This window comes from Pteropus medius, unplaced genomic scaffold (assembly GCF_902729225.1).
Source record: "Pteropus medius unplaced genomic scaffold, Ma_sr-lr_union100, whole genome shotgun sequence".
NCBI lineage: Eukaryota > Metazoa > Chordata > Mammalia > Chiroptera > Pteropodidae > Pteropus > Pteropus medius.
In genome coordinates, this window is record NW_024340692.1 from 18,748,987 (window position 1) to 18,767,001 (window position 18,015).

Genomic DNA, 18,015 nt, shown 5'->3' on the forward strand with positions numbered 1-18,015 from the left:
GGAAACCATAGGAAACCTCAGAATTCCTTTTAATCTAATCTTGGGAGAACTAAGTGGAGCTTTGTGGATCCTTATCCTTACCACCCCTCTATGAGTTCTTCTTTCCTGCTTGGCCTCTCATCTCAGGTGACATCTAAGGCTGTTCTTCAACTAAACAGCTCTCAAGGAGGCCATGACCAGCATACCTCCCCAAGATCTAGAAAGTCACCACCGCAGTTTTAGTCTCCTCATCACTCTCCTTTAAAAGTTCTCTTTGGCCTCTCCATTCTCTTCATAAAGGCCAGCCTAGTGTAGACCTCATCCAAGCCTTCATGTAGATGTGGAGCTGGGGATGGTTAACATTTGGGACAAGATCTTCCATTCAACTTGGTGTTACAGAATACACTACACTCTCCTTTGTCTTCAGCCATGAGTTGTTTCCATGAAACCCAGCACTTCTACCCACTCCTAGGAAGGGGGACTGTCTCCAAAGATGAAGACATAAAACCATCTTGTTTAATATGCATTTTGGGGTGTGCTGTATACTCATGATATCTATAGTTTCCTTATCAACTCTTTTTGATTATTTCCAGTATTCTAGAGTGAAGCCCATCGTGACCCCGCGTTTTTCACTTTCCTGCTCTGAGACTTTGATGGGTGAACTTGGAAACATCGCCAAGATCCATGATTTGCATATTCAGGTGGGTATTTTTTTCCTGTTTGTGCATCTGTCCAGACCTGCAAGACTTCTCATTCCCCAAATTCTGACAGTAATCTACCCAGATGTCCTAAAGATATTGCATCATGGGACAGGGAGGGTCATTACAGATGTCACGTAAATCCAGTTCTTTAATTTTTCAGGTAAAAAAGCTGAAGTTCTTGTTCTTCTCAGTTGTCTCTGATCAAGCTTGGAGAAATGAGGACATCATAAGTAATCAAGCGAGATCAATGACAAACTGGTTACCTATTCTCTGTAGGATACATTTAACGCATTTCTTTCCTACTACTCTTTTATTTGATGTTTTCTCAGCATTCTAGTTCTTCACTTTTGAAGGAACCACCTATTATTTGAAAAGCAATATGACCCTAATTTCTACCTTACAAAATGCATCTAAAAGCCCTTTTGTTCCAAGTTTCTTAATTTAAGTCAGGAACAAGAAAATCGTATCTTACTTTGTCATTAAGCAGTTGCAATTTAGGGATAAAACACATTTTAAAGCTTCCAGCTGGATTAAAATTGGGAGTTGAGAGCTTCCCTTCCCCCACACAAGCTTTACTGCATACTACGCTAAAATTTTTCTTCTCAAGAGCTGATTATCTTAGAGCAAAGGGCAAGTCAGGGGAAGGGCATTCACAGGGTGGAGGCTTTTTTTTTTTTTTTTAAGATTTATCTTTTGGAGCTCATTAACTATTCTCATCTTTCTCCATTTTCTTTTTTCTTTCTTTTTTTCTTTTTCTTTTTCTTTTCTTTTTTTTCTTTTCTTTTTCTTTCTTTCTTTTTCTTTTTCTTTTCTTTTTTTTTTTTTGCAGTCTGTGATATTTAATTTTTGATTCAATCCCACACAATCATAGGGGAGGAAAAAGTTTTCCTTGACCTTATGTCCCTGCCTGGGTCTGAAAACTATTTAGACAAATATAGATTAACAGCAGAAGAGCATGCAAATATATTTAATGTAAGTTTTACATGACACAGGAGCCTTCATAAGGAAATGAAAACCCAGAGAAACAGTTAAACTTGAGTATCTTTTGCTGGGTTTGATGAAGAGTGCACAGTCACGGGGGAATATAATAGGTTAAGGAGTGTGAGGTAAGCATAGTAACTGAAACTTAGCAAGACCTGTTTGTTCAGATTCTTCTTGGCTCCCTTTGTCTTCAGAAAGAAGGATGCTCCTTTCCTCTGGGTAGGGGCAGGCACCTCTCACATGTGTGTTTCATGACCTGTTTCAGGGGAGAAGTTATAGGGGAAGGTCAGAGTGACCTTCCTGGTCCTGCCATTTTCTCAAACTCCTTCAGTTTAATATGACATAATTCAATATGCCAAGATGCCATATTTCGGGGTCGTGTGTCCTGAACCCCATCAACACACAACAAAATCAAATATATCCTTGCTGGGGGTGTATGTCTGTGTGTATGTGTATTCACTCACATTTATCAAAATGACACATATCATCTGGTTTTCTTTTCTTCTCTTCTGATGCCCATGTGTTTCTTCAGTGGTCTGGGATTCCCTCAAGGCAAGGGGTAAAGCTCATCCTATAGATGGGGCATTCTGGTTTTAGAACACCACTATTTTTTCCTTCTATTTATGCATACTCTACTTCATGGAGAGAGGAGAATGGCACTGCCATTCTTGGAAGTGGTAACTTGCTCATGAATTATTTCCCATAACATATATTTACCACCAGTTAGTCTGAAATTATTTTTGTCTTAGGCTAGGTTTTGGTATAGTTACACTTAAGTGTCATGTCTTGAAAACAATTTATGCCTTCTCAGGTTTTGTGGTGCCCTGGAGAAAGGTTGATGTGGAAGCCAGGCCTCCCTTACTTTGCTTGCATGTGGTTTCTTATGGGCTCTTTCTTGGTGACTGCAGGGTTGTCTAGCTTAGTTATTGTCAAACTGTTTTCTGCAGAAGAACTCATTCTGGAAGCCCCAAAATGGGACAGAATGGGGACAGGGTCCCAGAGTCCCAACACTGCTTTGTCCTGAAAGGCAACTTGTTTATGCCTTTTACATATTGAATTTGTATGAATTTTTATCAGAATAACATATCCAAAGCTAAAAGAATCTTAAAAATCACTCATCTAGCTCAACATTTTTAGTTTGAGCAAAAGGAGCCCCAAAAGAAAGAACTGACTTGCCTTAGATACATAAGGTCAGAACTTGGGCAAAAATTCTCTTTATTTAAATTCCAGTTTTTTTTTTTTTTTTTTAATGAGTGAACTAAGCTGTCTGTCTTTTTGATAGCCACCGAACTCTTCTTAAACAGCCAACACCAGAAGAGGTAGGTGGCCACAAATAGCAAGGCTATTAACTCTTTTTAAAGAATGCTTTTTATTTTTGTTTGTTCTGCTATAGTTTGAAATTTGAAAAGACTCTGTTGGAAAAACATTACATGGATTAAAACATTACATGTTTGTGTAACTGCATATTAATAGTTTCTTTGTCACATATGTTATGTTATATATATGACATAATTGTTTTAAATAAAATACATGAATAATCTTCATTGTCTTTCTATGTGGTCTCTCACATAGGCAAGTAGAAACCATTCATATCATTTTGGGGAAGGAAGTATAACTTTTAATGATATTTTACATTAAAAATTTTAAATATTGTTTCTTTTCTTGTAGAGCCATATAAGTGAAAATCTTGATGAAATTGAAGCTGTGAAAAACTTACACCCTGGTTATAAAAACTATACAGATGTGTATGATAAAAACAATCTTCTGACAAATAAGGTAAATTGCATATTATGACATAATCTATGTAAATTTGTAAATCTCAGTAGTAATCTTCAGTCTTCTATGACAGGTGCACTTCCCAAATAGAATAAAGTTCCGAGTGTGCTTATGTGTGTGTGTGTGTACATACTTACAAACGTGCCCAAAGTTTCATCCCAGTAAATAAATCTAAGGGCTTCATTGAGAGTGGGAATGTCACTTGATCCAGGATATTTCGTTAGTATCTATTTGAATGTAAATGTGCATTCTTTTGAGTTATCAGATGGTTTCTAAGGATTTATTCTGTAAAGAATATGAATAGGAATGTTAATTATATAGGAAAATTAAAAAGTGCCTATTGTAGGGGATCTTTAATTATAGAACATACATAATTAGAATTTTATCTAACATTCACAAAAAATGAGGCATACATGCTTACAAGGAAGAATGTACAATATTGTCCGATGTACATGTATATATCTGGGTACATGCTTGCTTAGAAAAAATTTGGATGACACACACTGAATGTTAAAAGTGATTCTTGCTGAAGGAGATAAAAGAAAGACTTTTTCCTTTTTATTACTAAACACTGAAATTGCTTTTTTAAAAATATGAGTGTGTATTAATTCATAATTAAACAATTTTAAATTAATTAAAATTAATATGAGTGAGGAGAGACCTTAATAGAACAATATACCATTTGGCCTTGGCCTTCAATAAAATATACAAACTGCATAGAGAGTTTAACTATTGCAGCAAATAACTTCTTAGGGACTATGTCGATGGAGATGTGAATATGACTAACTTGAAAGGTTAATATTCTGCATAAATCTTGTAAATGTCACACTTTAATCTTCATCCTCCATTACATATATTTCCATATGATTAATAAATTAACCTTCAATTTGCATATTAATTTTATTTGCATAGAGGTTAGGAAAATTATATTTTAATAATAATTTTGTGGCCATTGAACCATGCCTCCCAAAGGAGAAAGCTATTTAGATTCAGGTTTTGTACAGAGAGAAAAAGAATTTGAAAGAGTAAAGTCTTATTCATGAAAACCTACAAATATTAGCAAGATTAAAAAGAGAAATGTCTTTTATGTGCAGTGCCTGCCTTCTTGGATCAATTTTACCTTCTGAATTCATGCTTATAAGATATTACATTTTCTAATTTGTATGAAAATGTAAATATTGGTGATGAAATAACTAACATGTGTTTGGTTATATGTGTCTAGACCATTGGTATCTATATCTAACTGGAGCAGAAATAAAGAACGATTCTTTCCAAAATCATTCCCATAGCTTTCATGTACTGAGAAAGGAAGGTTACTTCTAGAAAGTTCTGATTAGACTAGAAATAAGCACAATCTCACCAGTTGTTCACTAGACTTAGAAAAGAAAATTACTTGGTTATTTTCTAAAGTGACGATGCAGGAACCATAATATCTTCAAACTGGGTAGATATCCTATGCTGGAGACCACCTGGACCAACCCTCCTTATTTTATAGATTAAAAAAAAAGATGAGATCCACAAATTTGCTGAGACTTTTGTAATCCAATGTTTTTAAGGGCCTTTTTGAGATGTGGCTTGTACAGAGTGATTTATATAGACAGGTAATCATAAATGTTCTTGTGAGATGGTAACAGACAAGTCACAACTTCTATCTGTACCTATAATGTCTTGTTGTGAGTTGGGACTAGCTTAAGCATTTTTAAGTGGTAAACTCCATGTAGAACTCTCTTTTCTCCAGACAGTGATGGCACATGGCTGCTACCTTTCTGCAGAAGAACTAGATGTGTTCAGGGAACGAGGAGCATCGATCTCACATTGTCCTAATTCTAACTTATCGTAAGTGGGCAATAATTGATTGATAGATCATGAATATTGGGTTGCAAATTAACAGCCAAATGCCTTTGTTTTCTCAGTCATTTCTCCAGTGTCTCTTTCTATATTTATGTTTGCTTGGGATAGGAACTAGACAGACAAATGTGTACCTGTGCTGAAGTGGGGAGAGAGAGAAAGCACTTAACGAGACATTTTTGCAGAGTATGCATTTGAAGAGCACTACATCTCTTAAAATTTCTGCGTTTGCACAAAACAGAATTGGAAATACAATAGGAAGAGTTCAAAACCAATAGCATTCAAAATTTACAGCTAAGGACTGATAGGGCACATACACCAGCCAGGTGTTTCACAGAGAGGGTGCTTACTTTTCATTACTTTGTGTTGTGCAAACTACTAAAAACACACAAACTAGTAGAAATGATACAGTGCCACTAGAAGCCAACACCCTACAGTATTATGTCACACTGCATTCTAGTTCCCACGGGAGGGTCTTTGTCCCGTTGTACCAGAATGCAAAGAAGCTTTATATATAACTGGTTCTTAACGTTTTGAAAGGTTATATATCCATAAGTGAGTCAAATAAAAGTTATGGCTTGTATCTTCAGAAATAAACTCATAGGTATAAAAATGCTGCACCTAATTTCAGAGAATTCATAGACCTCATGATGCTAATCCATGGATTCTAGATTAAGAATCATGCTCCAAGATCAGAGACAGGAAGGAGCTCGCATTTCTGGTGCCAATCGACCCAGAACAGAACTCTTCTCTCTAGAGGCAGATTGGGATGGATCATTCATATATTCATTCAAAAAATTTATTTAACTTCTGCTAGATTTTAGGTTTTTTTGAGGGTTACTTGTGTTCTCTTGTTTTGAGTGTTTGTACAAGCAGACCATAAAACGAGGATTTGCGTACAAGTAGTTTATTTGGAAGGTGATCTCAAGAAATGCCTTTTTGGGAGTAAGATCTAGAAGGGAAGGAAGTCTTTAAAGAGCACATCATTAACTGAGTTACCACTGTGGGCTCCTGGAGTTTAATCCTGGAAAACTCAGGGAGCCAGTGTATGAAGCCGACTTCAGAGCCATCCTGCCCAAGGGTGGAAGGAGCTGGGATAGTTATACCCAAACACCAATCAGTTATTGATGGAGGACTGCTGAGTGGGGGTGAAGAGGCATTGATTCCCCAGAGGTTCTGACCTTCCCCACATAAGGGCAGAGCAGGCTCTAGCAGCTGAAAAGAGCCCTGGCAAAGTGTTGGAGGTGCTGGGAGTTCGAAGTCTAGGGACTTTGCAAATGAAAAAGTGATGCCAGTGGCAGTATGAGAAAGGCACAAGAGCTGCAGTGATTTCTTTTGGGAGTGTTTTGAGAGGTTCCAGGGGCTTCTAGTTTTCAGACATAGAGTGGTCACACATGGCAGGAAATCTTGCCTATGAACAGCTTAGTGACCATAATTATGGTCTAGCGGCCAGATAGGGGAAGGATATGACATCCTTTCGGTTAGTTACACAACATCTAAATTAAAACATGATGCAGTTTTGCAAATTGAGGTTTGAAGTTAAATTTCTTTATGAATACATTTCGGTTTAAATGGTCACTGCTATTTTTTCTTCACCAGCTTTGAGAGATTTATTGCATGTATGTTGGAGCTTTGAAAATTATAATTATGTGCATCTTTGAGCAGACCACTTTGAACTTTGCATCTTCTCAGACTTCTAAGGATCACTTTAGTTCTGTTTCTTTAGAAAGATGGCACATCTATTAAGCTCAGGGTAACAAGGTCCAGAATTCAGCTCAGGAACCATCTTGCCTAGTTGCTGCTGTCCTTAGCGGCTGCATTTGAACTGTCAGGCCCTGACTTACCAGTCTGCACCCCCATTTTCAGTAATACTCCTTTTTGATCTTGCAAGTTGCTACTCACTTAAGGTAACAAATTATTCCAGATAGAAAGGCAGTGCTTTATAATTTCTATTTCCTAACATATAAGGATGGGTTAGTTAAAAAAATATTAAAGACCAATAAGACTTTTGGACTAATTGCAAGATTTAATTTCTTCGTTCATTTTTCCTTGCAAATAATCCTCTGCTTTCCCTTCTCGCTCTTGCTTCTTTGTACCCTCTTGAGATTAACCTCAGCCCCAAGGATTAAAGCTCCTTTATGATCCATTTTTACACCAGGACTCAGATGGTCTGATTTGACTATATGTTTGTGGCAGTGTTAGAAATGATGTGATGGGAAATACCATTTTCAGTGATGTCACCATCATTATTGTTCGTGTCCTTCTCTTATTGGAACCACACAGGTCTCCTTGTTCTGACCATCTCCTCTCTCAACAGGCTGAGCAGCGGCTTTCTCAATGTGCTGGAAGTCCTGGAACATGAAGTGAAGATAGGGTTGGGAACAGGTCAGTGGTTTGCCATTTAGAGCCACGACAAAGTGGCTGATAGGTGCATAACTTTCTATGCAACTCATTTTCAGGTTGCAGTTCTATGTTAAGAAAAATTAATTTTATTATTTGGCAGTAAGATCTTGGGCTAATAAAATAGTGAGGTTGTAAGCAGTAAGAAGATGTATGCAAAGGACGACGTTTTGATGTCACTAACCTCCCAAAAGCTATTATCGGTGTTTACTGTTCAGAGACTAGGCTCCAAAGGATAAGTCCTTCTAAAGTGTTTTAGAGACTCTTTTTTAAAAGTCCTTGATTTTTTTGTTCTCTTTTGTTTTGTCCTGCTGGCTAGGCTTCAATAGATTGTATGTTTTTAGTTTTTGATAACTGTGTCATCACAAATACTGTCAAAAGAAAATTATTTGACCTTGCCATGGTGAACACAAATTCAACTTATGCCAGCATTGAGAACTCTGAGTTATGTTAAGAACTTGCCTTGCTTTTAAACAGTGTTTAACAAAATGAGATTCCATTCCCATGAGCAGTCTGATATTTGCTAGGCTGAAGGACACTGTTAGTGGCTAATGAATTAGTGATGTATCTCTTTTTTTTTTTTCACAGTACATTTTAATTGTTTTTCCTGTGTGTGTGCAGTGCTACTCCCTTTGAAAGTGTGCATCAGTCCCAAATGTCTAGGTATATCCACTGTGAGCCTGCTTTTATTATTGTGTGTGAATGATCTAAAAAGTAATAATAATAATGGTGTGAGTCACAAGGACTTATATTTTCTGTACTTGATGTATCTGTCTTCCTGATATTTAAGAGCATTGAGATGTTTGCATGTTGATAGTGATTTTCATCATTTTCTGTAATAACTCGTCACAGTTAATTTTATATGAAGCAATTCATTGATAAGATACACTATAATACAAAAAGATTTATTAATATTTTTAAATAGGTAGAGTAATTTAGAAGTTTTCCCACATTTTACATGAATCAAAGGAATTAAAAGATTTTAAAAAATTCTAATGTAAGCCTTGAATCATTGAGATTATGTAATACCTAGATATGGTCACAGGTGTTAAGGCAGGAAACTGGTTATTTTACCTTCACAGAAAAGTTTTAATGGATAAGAAAAAAAAAATGGCTAAGAGTTTTTGTTACACACTATAGTCAATTAGTAAAAAAGTTAGCAGACATGAAAAAATGTCTGGTTGCCTCTCTCTCATGTCTAAACCAGGTAGGTATTGCTTTCAAATTTTCTAGGAGTTTGGTCTCTATGATTTAAATTCATCACATGGCTTCTAGTTCTTGACTTTAGGTTGTATAGCTATGGCTTAAAAAAACTTAGATAAAGCTTTAACTGTCACTTATTAGCTATACGACATTGAACAAATTAGGCTTCATTTCCTAATTTCTATTAACAATAAAAATTATAATATCTTCTTATAAGCTTATTTTGAGGCTTAAATAAAAAACCATGTGATATTGTACTAATCAATAAATATAGGCTTAAAAGAAAAAGAACACACTTGGCACATTGTACTAATCAATAAATATAGGCTTAAAAGAAAAAGAACAACATTGGTGTATTGAGCAAATGTTTGGTTAAATACAATGTATTCGTTTATTAAGTTGAAGAACAATGTTGAATTTTACATACTTTCTTGCAGTAGCTACCCTATACTCCACTATTTCTTAAACATGACCTTTGTATATCAACGTGTCCTTCATTCTTAGACTTTAGAAGATTATTTAACCTAATATTATGGAAAGAGGGTAGGTTCAAGAGCTGTTCATTCACCATATCTATAACAAGTATAGGCAGATCAAGACTTGCTCAAATGTTAGATAGGGGAAACCCACATGAAGCTTAATGAAAATATTGCAAAACAAGGAAAGCAGTAACAAAAAGAATAAAAAAATGAGCATATCTCTGAAAATGATCTACTTCAGGATCCAGAAGAGAATTTCAGAAAACTATCATCATCCTTGGAATACAAGAAGACATGGTACTATGAAAAGATCACAGTTGTGATGGAAAAGGAAATTTTTCAAATGTAAGAAGGAAACAGAAAAAAAAAAAAAAGAAGCAGCGTGTAGTCTCTCACACAACTGAAGGGAGGGAAAATGATACAACCATTTTGGAGAACCGTTTGGAAGTTTCTTATAAAGTTAAATATACATCTATATCTGACCCAGTAATTCCATTTTGGAGTATTTGCCCTAGAGACATGAACACATATGTTCGCAAAAAGAGTTGTGCAAGAATGTTTATACTAGCTTTATTCATAATAACCCCACCCCCCAATCCGTCTTCCAATTTAAGGCAAAACTTAAAATACCCTGAGGTATGTTCTGTATTCTTTCCTTCTTCCAGTATCTCAATAAATTAATTACTTGGGATACTAACTCTCCTGCATTCTCATTATCTCCTCCCTACTGGATTATTCCTACAAACACACAAATATTCTCTAGTATCTTCTGGTCGCTTAAAAAAAAAAACCCTCTTGGGTTCCTGCCCCGCCTTTCTTCTTCCCTTCATAGTAAAACTTCTTCACTACGACCCACACTGCTACCACTTTCTAGGCACTCTTCCATTCCTCCACCCACTTCGGGCTGGCTTCTTGCCCCACCCTCCATGGTAAATATCCTTGTCCTTTCTCCTCTGGGCTATTGTCACTGTGATCTGTTTTGCTGCCAACTGCAAAGGACACCATTCTATCCTTATTATAATGGACTTCTGAGCAATATTTGCCATGGTTGACTACTCTCTCCTTTGTCTAAACAGTCTTATCTTAGATTCAGTGAAACTACACTTATTCCCATGTCCCTTCCTTTTTTTTTTTTGCCAGCCTTTCTTTATCTTCTCTGAAGGTCCTCTCTCCTTTCCCTGGCCATTTAAAAGCTTTCCTCAAGGCTCAGTCCTAGGATCTCTCCTCTTTTTACTGTATATTTTACACTCTTCTTAGGAGACATCATTCATAACCATGGCTTTACACAATCACATGTATGCAGATGACTCAGATCATATCCAGCTCAGACTCCTGTTTGAATTCCAAACCTGCATACTCAATTGCTTAGTTTCCCCTTCCTCTTTGGCCCTTCCTCATAGAACCTCCAAAGGTCACTATATCCCCAAACACTTTTAAGCCTGGTTCTCTTAAATGGCTCTCCTTTTCAGAGAATTCCATTTCTCAAAGTAGAAACTTGAGCATTGTCTTTGGGACCTTCTTCCCCTTCGCATCTCTCCCATGTCTAAACCAGTACAATGCCCAGCCTCATGACTTTTTAATATTTTCTGACTATATCCCTTTTTTCCATATCAGCCACTACCACCTGATGCAAACTGCCATTGTTTCTTGCCTCAACTCCTGCACTAGCTTCCTAATTGGTCTCATATTCATCTTAGGCCCTTCTAATTCAGATTTCTTTTCAGAAGAATCACAATGAAAATCCAACCATTTCACCCCCACCTGCTTACCATCCTTCAGTGAGATTTTAAATATGCAAGCCTCTTTATAAGGCCAACAAATCTCTGCATGGTTTGATACCCATCTACCTCCCTGCCTCATCTCCCACCTCTCTCTCCGTCTTACACGGGATATCTTTAAATCCTCTCTCTAAGTCACACTCTCTTCTACCACATTCTATTCCTTTGCCCAGAATGCCCTTTATGCCTCTTTTTACATGGCTGAGTTCTTCTCATTACTGTCTTAGTTTAAATGCCATTGCCTTAATGAAGTCTTCTCTGACTATTCTGTCCAAATGGGCTTTCCACCTCTGTCTTCTCTATCACTAACTGAACACAATTTGCAGTTAATATTTGTTTATATGTCTTTTCTTTCTCTTCCACTAGATACTTAGTGCATATGGAGCCCATAATTTCTATTTATGAGTGCTTAAATAAATCAAGCACATAAAAGATGCTTAGTAAATGACTGTCGATAAATGAATGCATAAGAAATGGACACACACGTACAAAATCATTTCCTTTTATCTTTTCATTGCCCTCTGGCTCAAGTTTTTACTCCTGTGTAGTTTGTTTAGAGTCTTCTTGTAAATAATAGCACCCTTATATTGACTCTGGTAAGCAAATGATAGTACCAGTCACAATGGTAGAGGGGCATAGGGTTGGGAATAGATTTTCTGAGAAAATGAATTCATTTTTCTCCACCACTCCCTCATACAGTTTTTACCCTTTAGTAATTATTCCTCAGCTCTTATGTTACTTAATTGGATTTTTTTTTTTCAGTACCTGTTGAGACAGGTGATGTTATTTCTATTTTCTGAGAAAATTGAGGTTCATAGGTACTAAGTAACTAAGGTCAACGAAGCAAGAAAGTTCCAAATCCACAGTTTAAAACCGGGTTGGTAAAATGTGATGTTCATTGTTTCTCTTTCTACCCCATTACACTACCTCTTGTTATATGATAAAGTAGGGATTCTACTTGCATTAAATGTATTGCAGAGGGAAGGTGAAGCCACTGAACTCATCTGACAGGGCAGAGGTCAGGAAGTTACAATCACAATGAAGTTTCTTAGAAGAGAAGAATTGTGACTAAATACCATGGTTTGTGTGGTCCAGAGTTTATTCTTTGATCTGCACTGTATAATTCCTTCGTTGAAAGTTACTTTAGTAACGTAACAACCAGAAGAATATAGGATGATTAAATCATCATATAAGGCAGCAATCTAATAAGACAACTCACAAACATTCTCAATAAATTGCATAGCATTGTTTCCTAATCTATTCTTATTCTTTCTACATGGATGGTTTTAATGAAATATTGAGGAAAATACTACTTTCTGTCCTATTTTCTAAAACATGTTTTTATAGCTGTATTTAAATCTTCATATTCACACCATCATAACAGCATTGCTTTTTTGTATGTGTGAGTTTCTTTCCAGTCTTTATCCACATATTTTGAAATATATTTTTAATCTTTACATGTTTCCATACCATATAGTGATAGCATTTTCGTTCTGCTTTTACATTTAACATTTTCTTTGTTCTAGGAATAAAGAAAAGGCAGCAGACAAAGTATCTCAAAGCTTAATGTGTATTATTCCCAAATCTTATTTGTTTTCTTAGTTTGATACTATGGTAAAATGGAGTTTTAATATATGGTGCTAAAATGGACGAATAACTTAAGTAGATATAATAAAACTTGTCAGGGAAGTGAATGATCCTCAAGAATACCATTCTAGTTAAAGAAAAGCTTTTCTTAAAAAGTTTATACTGGGGGGTGGCTCTATAGTGTAGTGGTTAGTACGTCTGCTTTACATGCAGAAGGTCCTGAGTTCAGCGCCCCAGGTGGAGCCACAGACCATACCCCAGGTGGGCCAGGCCCAGGGTGCATGCCCCGAGCGTGTGGGAGGAGACTCCCTGCCTTCAGAGATCCAGTTCTTAAGGGGAAATGGCAACATCCATAGGTCAGGGGTGGAAGTGAGGGGTGGTGGGAATTAAAGATGGGGGAAAAAGTTTTATACAAGTTTATCTAAGGATGTGGAAGACAGTCGAACATAAAATTGAACTGCAATCTAGGATTATTAATAGGTAGGTTATTATTACTTTTGATACACACACACACACACACACACACATACACACACACACACACACACAGATATATATTGCAATATATATGACAGAAAGAAGCCTTGAAGTATAAAGTATTTTTTTTAGCTATACTCTTCCACTGATAAAACATGCTAACTCACTTGACATTTTTTTATATAGTCTTTTGGTAGCTCCTACATTTATTCTTGTCAGAGGTAGTATTTCAATTTAAAGATGATGAGAAAATGTATTTTTTAAATCACTAAAAATCTCATTCCTCATCAGATGATGCCAATAAACATATAAAGCTGTCTACATCAGCATTGCTAATTTATTATACTAATTTTACAGAATATATCGGTTCATTCTAAAAGCTCTTTCTCTAAAATTATCATAAATAAGTGCCTTTTTAATTCCCAAAGTTCTCATCTGAATTAGAATAGAAGTAGGACAGATTTTTAGAGCATAAAACGGAGCTTATTTTAAATTTCATATTATGTTATCTAAATTATCTTTATAACTAGGCAGGCATGGTTGACCAATCTTTGTGAAAGTTTTGAGAATAGTCAGAGATAAGAATTTCTTCTCTTAATTTTATTAACCATTTGGACATACAGTACTGGGTTGAATTTTGTGCCTCTCACCAACTCTCTCCCAAAAGATGTCTATCTGGAACATGTAAATGTGAATAAAGATCTTTGCAGATATAATTAAGGATCTCAAGAGAAAATCATTCTGAATTAGTGTGGGCCCTCAATCCAATGATGAATGTCTTGTAAGAGACAGAAAATGAGAGACACATAATGACACAAGGGGAAGAAGGCCATTAGAAGATGGAGTCAGACATTGGAGTTACACTACCATAAGCCAAGGAATGCCAAGAGCCACTAGAAACTGGAAGCAAGGAAAGATTCTTCCTCTAGGGCCTTTATAAGGGTCATGGCCCTGCTAACACTTCGATTTAAGGCTTCTGCCCTCCAAAGCTGTGAGAGAATAAATTTCTGCTGTTTTAAGCCACCAAATTTGTGGTAATTTGTTGCAGCAGCCCTAGGAAACTAATACAGGTGTACATTGTTAATAATTGCAGATTTTGAATTCCTTTAAATGTTAGTGTGTGTCTATTCTGTATTTATAGATAAGATCTTTTCTCTGAAGTGTATTAAAGACTGAATATTTGTCACTAAAAACAAACGAAAACATACCCAACCTGCTATACTTAATATGCCATTTATTTCATAAAGTTACTGTTTCGGCTTTATTTTATCTACCATAGATGTGGCTGGTGGTTATTCATCTTCCATGCTTGACGCAATCAGAAGAGCAGTGATGGTTTCCAATATCCTTTCAATTAATAAGATAAATATGAAAAGTCTCACTCTCAAAGAGGTCTTCAGACTAGCTACTCTTGGAGGCAGCCAAGGTAATAACCATTTTATTTGTCTCTCTAACAATGTACAACCATGCCAATCTGTGTCCTTGGATGCAGTATGAAGGTACATGTTAGTGGCATCAGCAGGCATCCAATATTTATGACTGTTGCCTCTCACATAGCATTCACCCAAAATTTAGCAAGCCAAGCACATTTTCAAGCATGTGATATAGACATCATTCTTTCAGCAAGATCCCTGTCTTTGGCAGAAGAGATGTTCAACACACGATTATCATATTGTTTTAATGGATATTTGCATTGGTCATATCCATAACAAATTTTTAAAAATAATCAGTTTACCATTGAGTCAAGCAACATGCTCTCTATTGGCCTGAGTGATGATGATAGTGATGATGATGATAGTAAAAATAATAGCCAAGACTTACTGAGTTGGCACTATGCAATATACTTTATATATGTTGTTACTTACCTCATAACAACTGTTATTATTTCTTTCTTTCTTTCTCTCTTTTTTTTAACCAATAAGGTAACTGAGGGAGGCTTACACAGTTGTCAAGCTATAGAGTGCCATGATTAGAAATCAGAAAATCTGTTGTCAGTGTGTAGGTTCTTTCTCTTCAGCTGTGATATCTTCTTGTAAAAATCCCAGCTTAGACTATGCATTTTGTTTATATATTTAAGTACACTGATTACCCATGTCTCTTTAAATGGAGAAAGATGGAATAATATAGTTCTCACATGTAACTGTATGTAAATATCGATATGTAAATATTGTTCATGAGCTTTTCCTAGTTCTCACATGTAACTGTATTTTTATGGAAAAAAATAGAAATTGGCAATTGTATTGCTTTCAGTCACTTTAGCATTGTGGTATAATCTGGATGGGTGAGAGCAAACACAGCATGAAAACTTGGGTAGCGAGTGAGGAGTAAAAACATAGTTATAGAGACAGTTATGGATGTACATGTCGATATGTGATAGATACCCTGAGTCTTAGAAATGGAAGATGATGGTTACCAAGAGTAACCTAGGAAGAGAAACTTCTTGACTCTTCTTTGAGTATTCTGGGCTATGATGAATGCCATAAAGATCCTTTTAAGAAAAACAAGTAGAGGTCATACTCTTTGCATTTTCCTAAGTTTTAGGATTTCAAGTTCCACATTTCAAATCATCCATTCTTTTAAGAACTGTGATGCTTCCAGCCTCCACCCCCACTGTTTGTGCATCTGAGTTCAAACATTTAGTCAACCATCTTATTTTCCTCGTGCAAATGAGTTGTATTTAAATAGTGTTTTTTATTATTATTCTAGACTCTATGAGTTGCTTCATCAGGATCCTTTGGCTGATCAAGCCAAATGGGGTGCTTACCAAATCATTTCTACCTTGTTATATAGCTTTCAAATCTATTTTCCGGGCCGCTGGTTTCATGGTTATGGAATTTCTTCTCCTTAACTTGTGTCTCTACCAGAATCTGAGTGAAATGAAATGAATGGATCCGTGTTTAAAGTGTAGTATCTTCCTAGCTTGCCATGGCCTTTATATTCGAGATGTGCATAAACTGCCTTTAAAAACCAGCATTTGCTCCAAAGGCAGCAAAACTGTATTTTTTGAAATGCATTGCAGTTGCTTACCAGCCCAGGTGGGCCTCTCTGCAATAATCTGAATTTAGATCAATTTATAAATTCACCAAAAGCAATTACATCTTTTTGGTTAGTTCATGCCTGAACTCTCGAGGTTCTAACAAATAGCTCAGTTAGTTTATACATATAATCAAACTCTGCCAAATGAAGCTGGCTATCTGGACTATTAAGCACACAATGATTTTATGTTGAAAACGGTCATTAAAAACTGATATTCGTAATGCTTTTGTCAAAGGCAGAAAGTAGAGTGTAATCGGTGAAGGAGGAGAATTTCCAGTGATTTTCTATTAACTTCGGTCCTTCCCAACAGAATTAGAAGTCACCTAACTGCTTTTAACATCTCTATTTTTGCCCCTCTGTCTCTCTATAATAAGTTTTTAGCTAAAAAATCTTTTCTGAGAATAAAAGAGTTGCTCTTTAAATAACTTTTTAAGAACAAGTCAAATTTCTAAGTCAGTGCTGAGAGTATTGTTAAAAGACTTCTGGATATTCATACATAGAAATATAATATATCAGACATTATCTTACAGAAATATGCAATCCAATATTTTCACATTGGACTATATCCCGACAGTGTTAGAATACAACAAATACATGTAAAAAAATAAATAAATAATGCTGCACTCCAGATGACCCTCCTTTTATGCATGCTTCCATTTAGTATCTCAGTGGTGTACACTTTACTTAAATTACAGGCTTTGAGGAGCTTTAGATTCAATGCCTTCATTGACCAGGAAAGCCAACTATCCCCATCTTCTGAAATGAAACCATAAAAATGAGAGATGTTCTTCTTCAGCATCCAATATTTATGGAATATGAATTCTAGCTATGAGATGGATCCAATCAATAGACATTATTGACCTCTACCCTATTTTAGAACACAATTCTCTGAAAACCAGAAAATGTTTGAGGTTACGAAGAAGTAGGTCTGCTTTCAAAAGGATTGGGACTCTAAGTTATGAGGATCTTTTTATTTTCAGAAGTGATTTTTTTCTATTCAAAGGGTTTAAACTAAAGAACTTATGATGGATATGCATGCATTGGCAAATGTGCAAAAGGATAATTATTTTTTATTTATTCGAGGTTCTTTTCACTGCCATGAAAATCTTGTCAGCTATTTCACAGAACAAAAAGAATAAAAAGGGCAAGAAAAGGACTTGGAGTGTTGGTGGGGAGAATAGGAAGGAAAAAGAAGAAAGATATTATGTCAATTGTCATGTTTCTCAGAGGGATGAATGAAAATCATAGACCAGCTGGACTGTGAAGTACACTGACAGAGCTGAAATAGAGAGACACCATCAGAATTATGATCATGGTGATGAAGGGAACTGTTTTAATTCTCAGATTTTGCTTTCCTCATGCTTACTCTGCTTTGTGAAAGTCAAAGTTTTGGTGACCTATTGGAATGAGAGAACTTTCCTGCTTCACTATTAACATACTATTTTTTTTCTAGTGACATGTTGGCAAATTCTGTCCTTACAAAATGGGACATTGGCATGGTCTGATGGCTTAAAGTGCTGACTGTTTATTAATTTATTCCACCCTATAGCCCTGGGGCTGGATAAAGAGATTGGAAACTTTGAAGTGGGCAAGGAATTTGATGCCCTCTTGATCAACCCCAAAGCATCTGACTCTCCCATTGACCTGTTTTATGGAGATTTTGTTGGTGATATTTCTGAGGTAAGTAAAAGAAAGTTAATCAAAAGGCATTTATTTCATGAAGTAGTCACAATAGCTTCCCTATAGAAGAAAAAAAAAAAAATAAAATGA

The 18,015-nt window shown here is 36.0% G+C and overlaps 1 protein-coding gene across 3 annotated transcripts in view; it reads left to right on the forward strand.

The window, feature by feature from the left end:
• The window catches only part of GDA (guanine deaminase), an 80,981-nt gene that overhangs the window by 53,010 nt on the left and 9,956 nt on the right, over positions 1-18,015 (forward strand). For all 3 annotated transcript variants that reach the window (XM_039840246.1, XM_039840401.1, XM_039840323.1), the window contains exons 7-12: positions 573-680; positions 3,330-3,437; positions 5,176-5,273; positions 7,603-7,670; positions 14,489-14,635; positions 17,795-17,925. In XM_039840246.1, the coding sequence (XP_039696180.1) occupies positions 573-680; positions 3,330-3,437; positions 5,176-5,273; positions 7,603-7,670; positions 14,489-14,635; positions 17,795-17,925 (660 nt within the window). The remainder of the gene's footprint in view (positions 1-572; positions 681-3,329; positions 3,438-5,175; positions 5,274-7,602; positions 7,671-14,488; positions 14,636-17,794; positions 17,926-18,015) is intronic.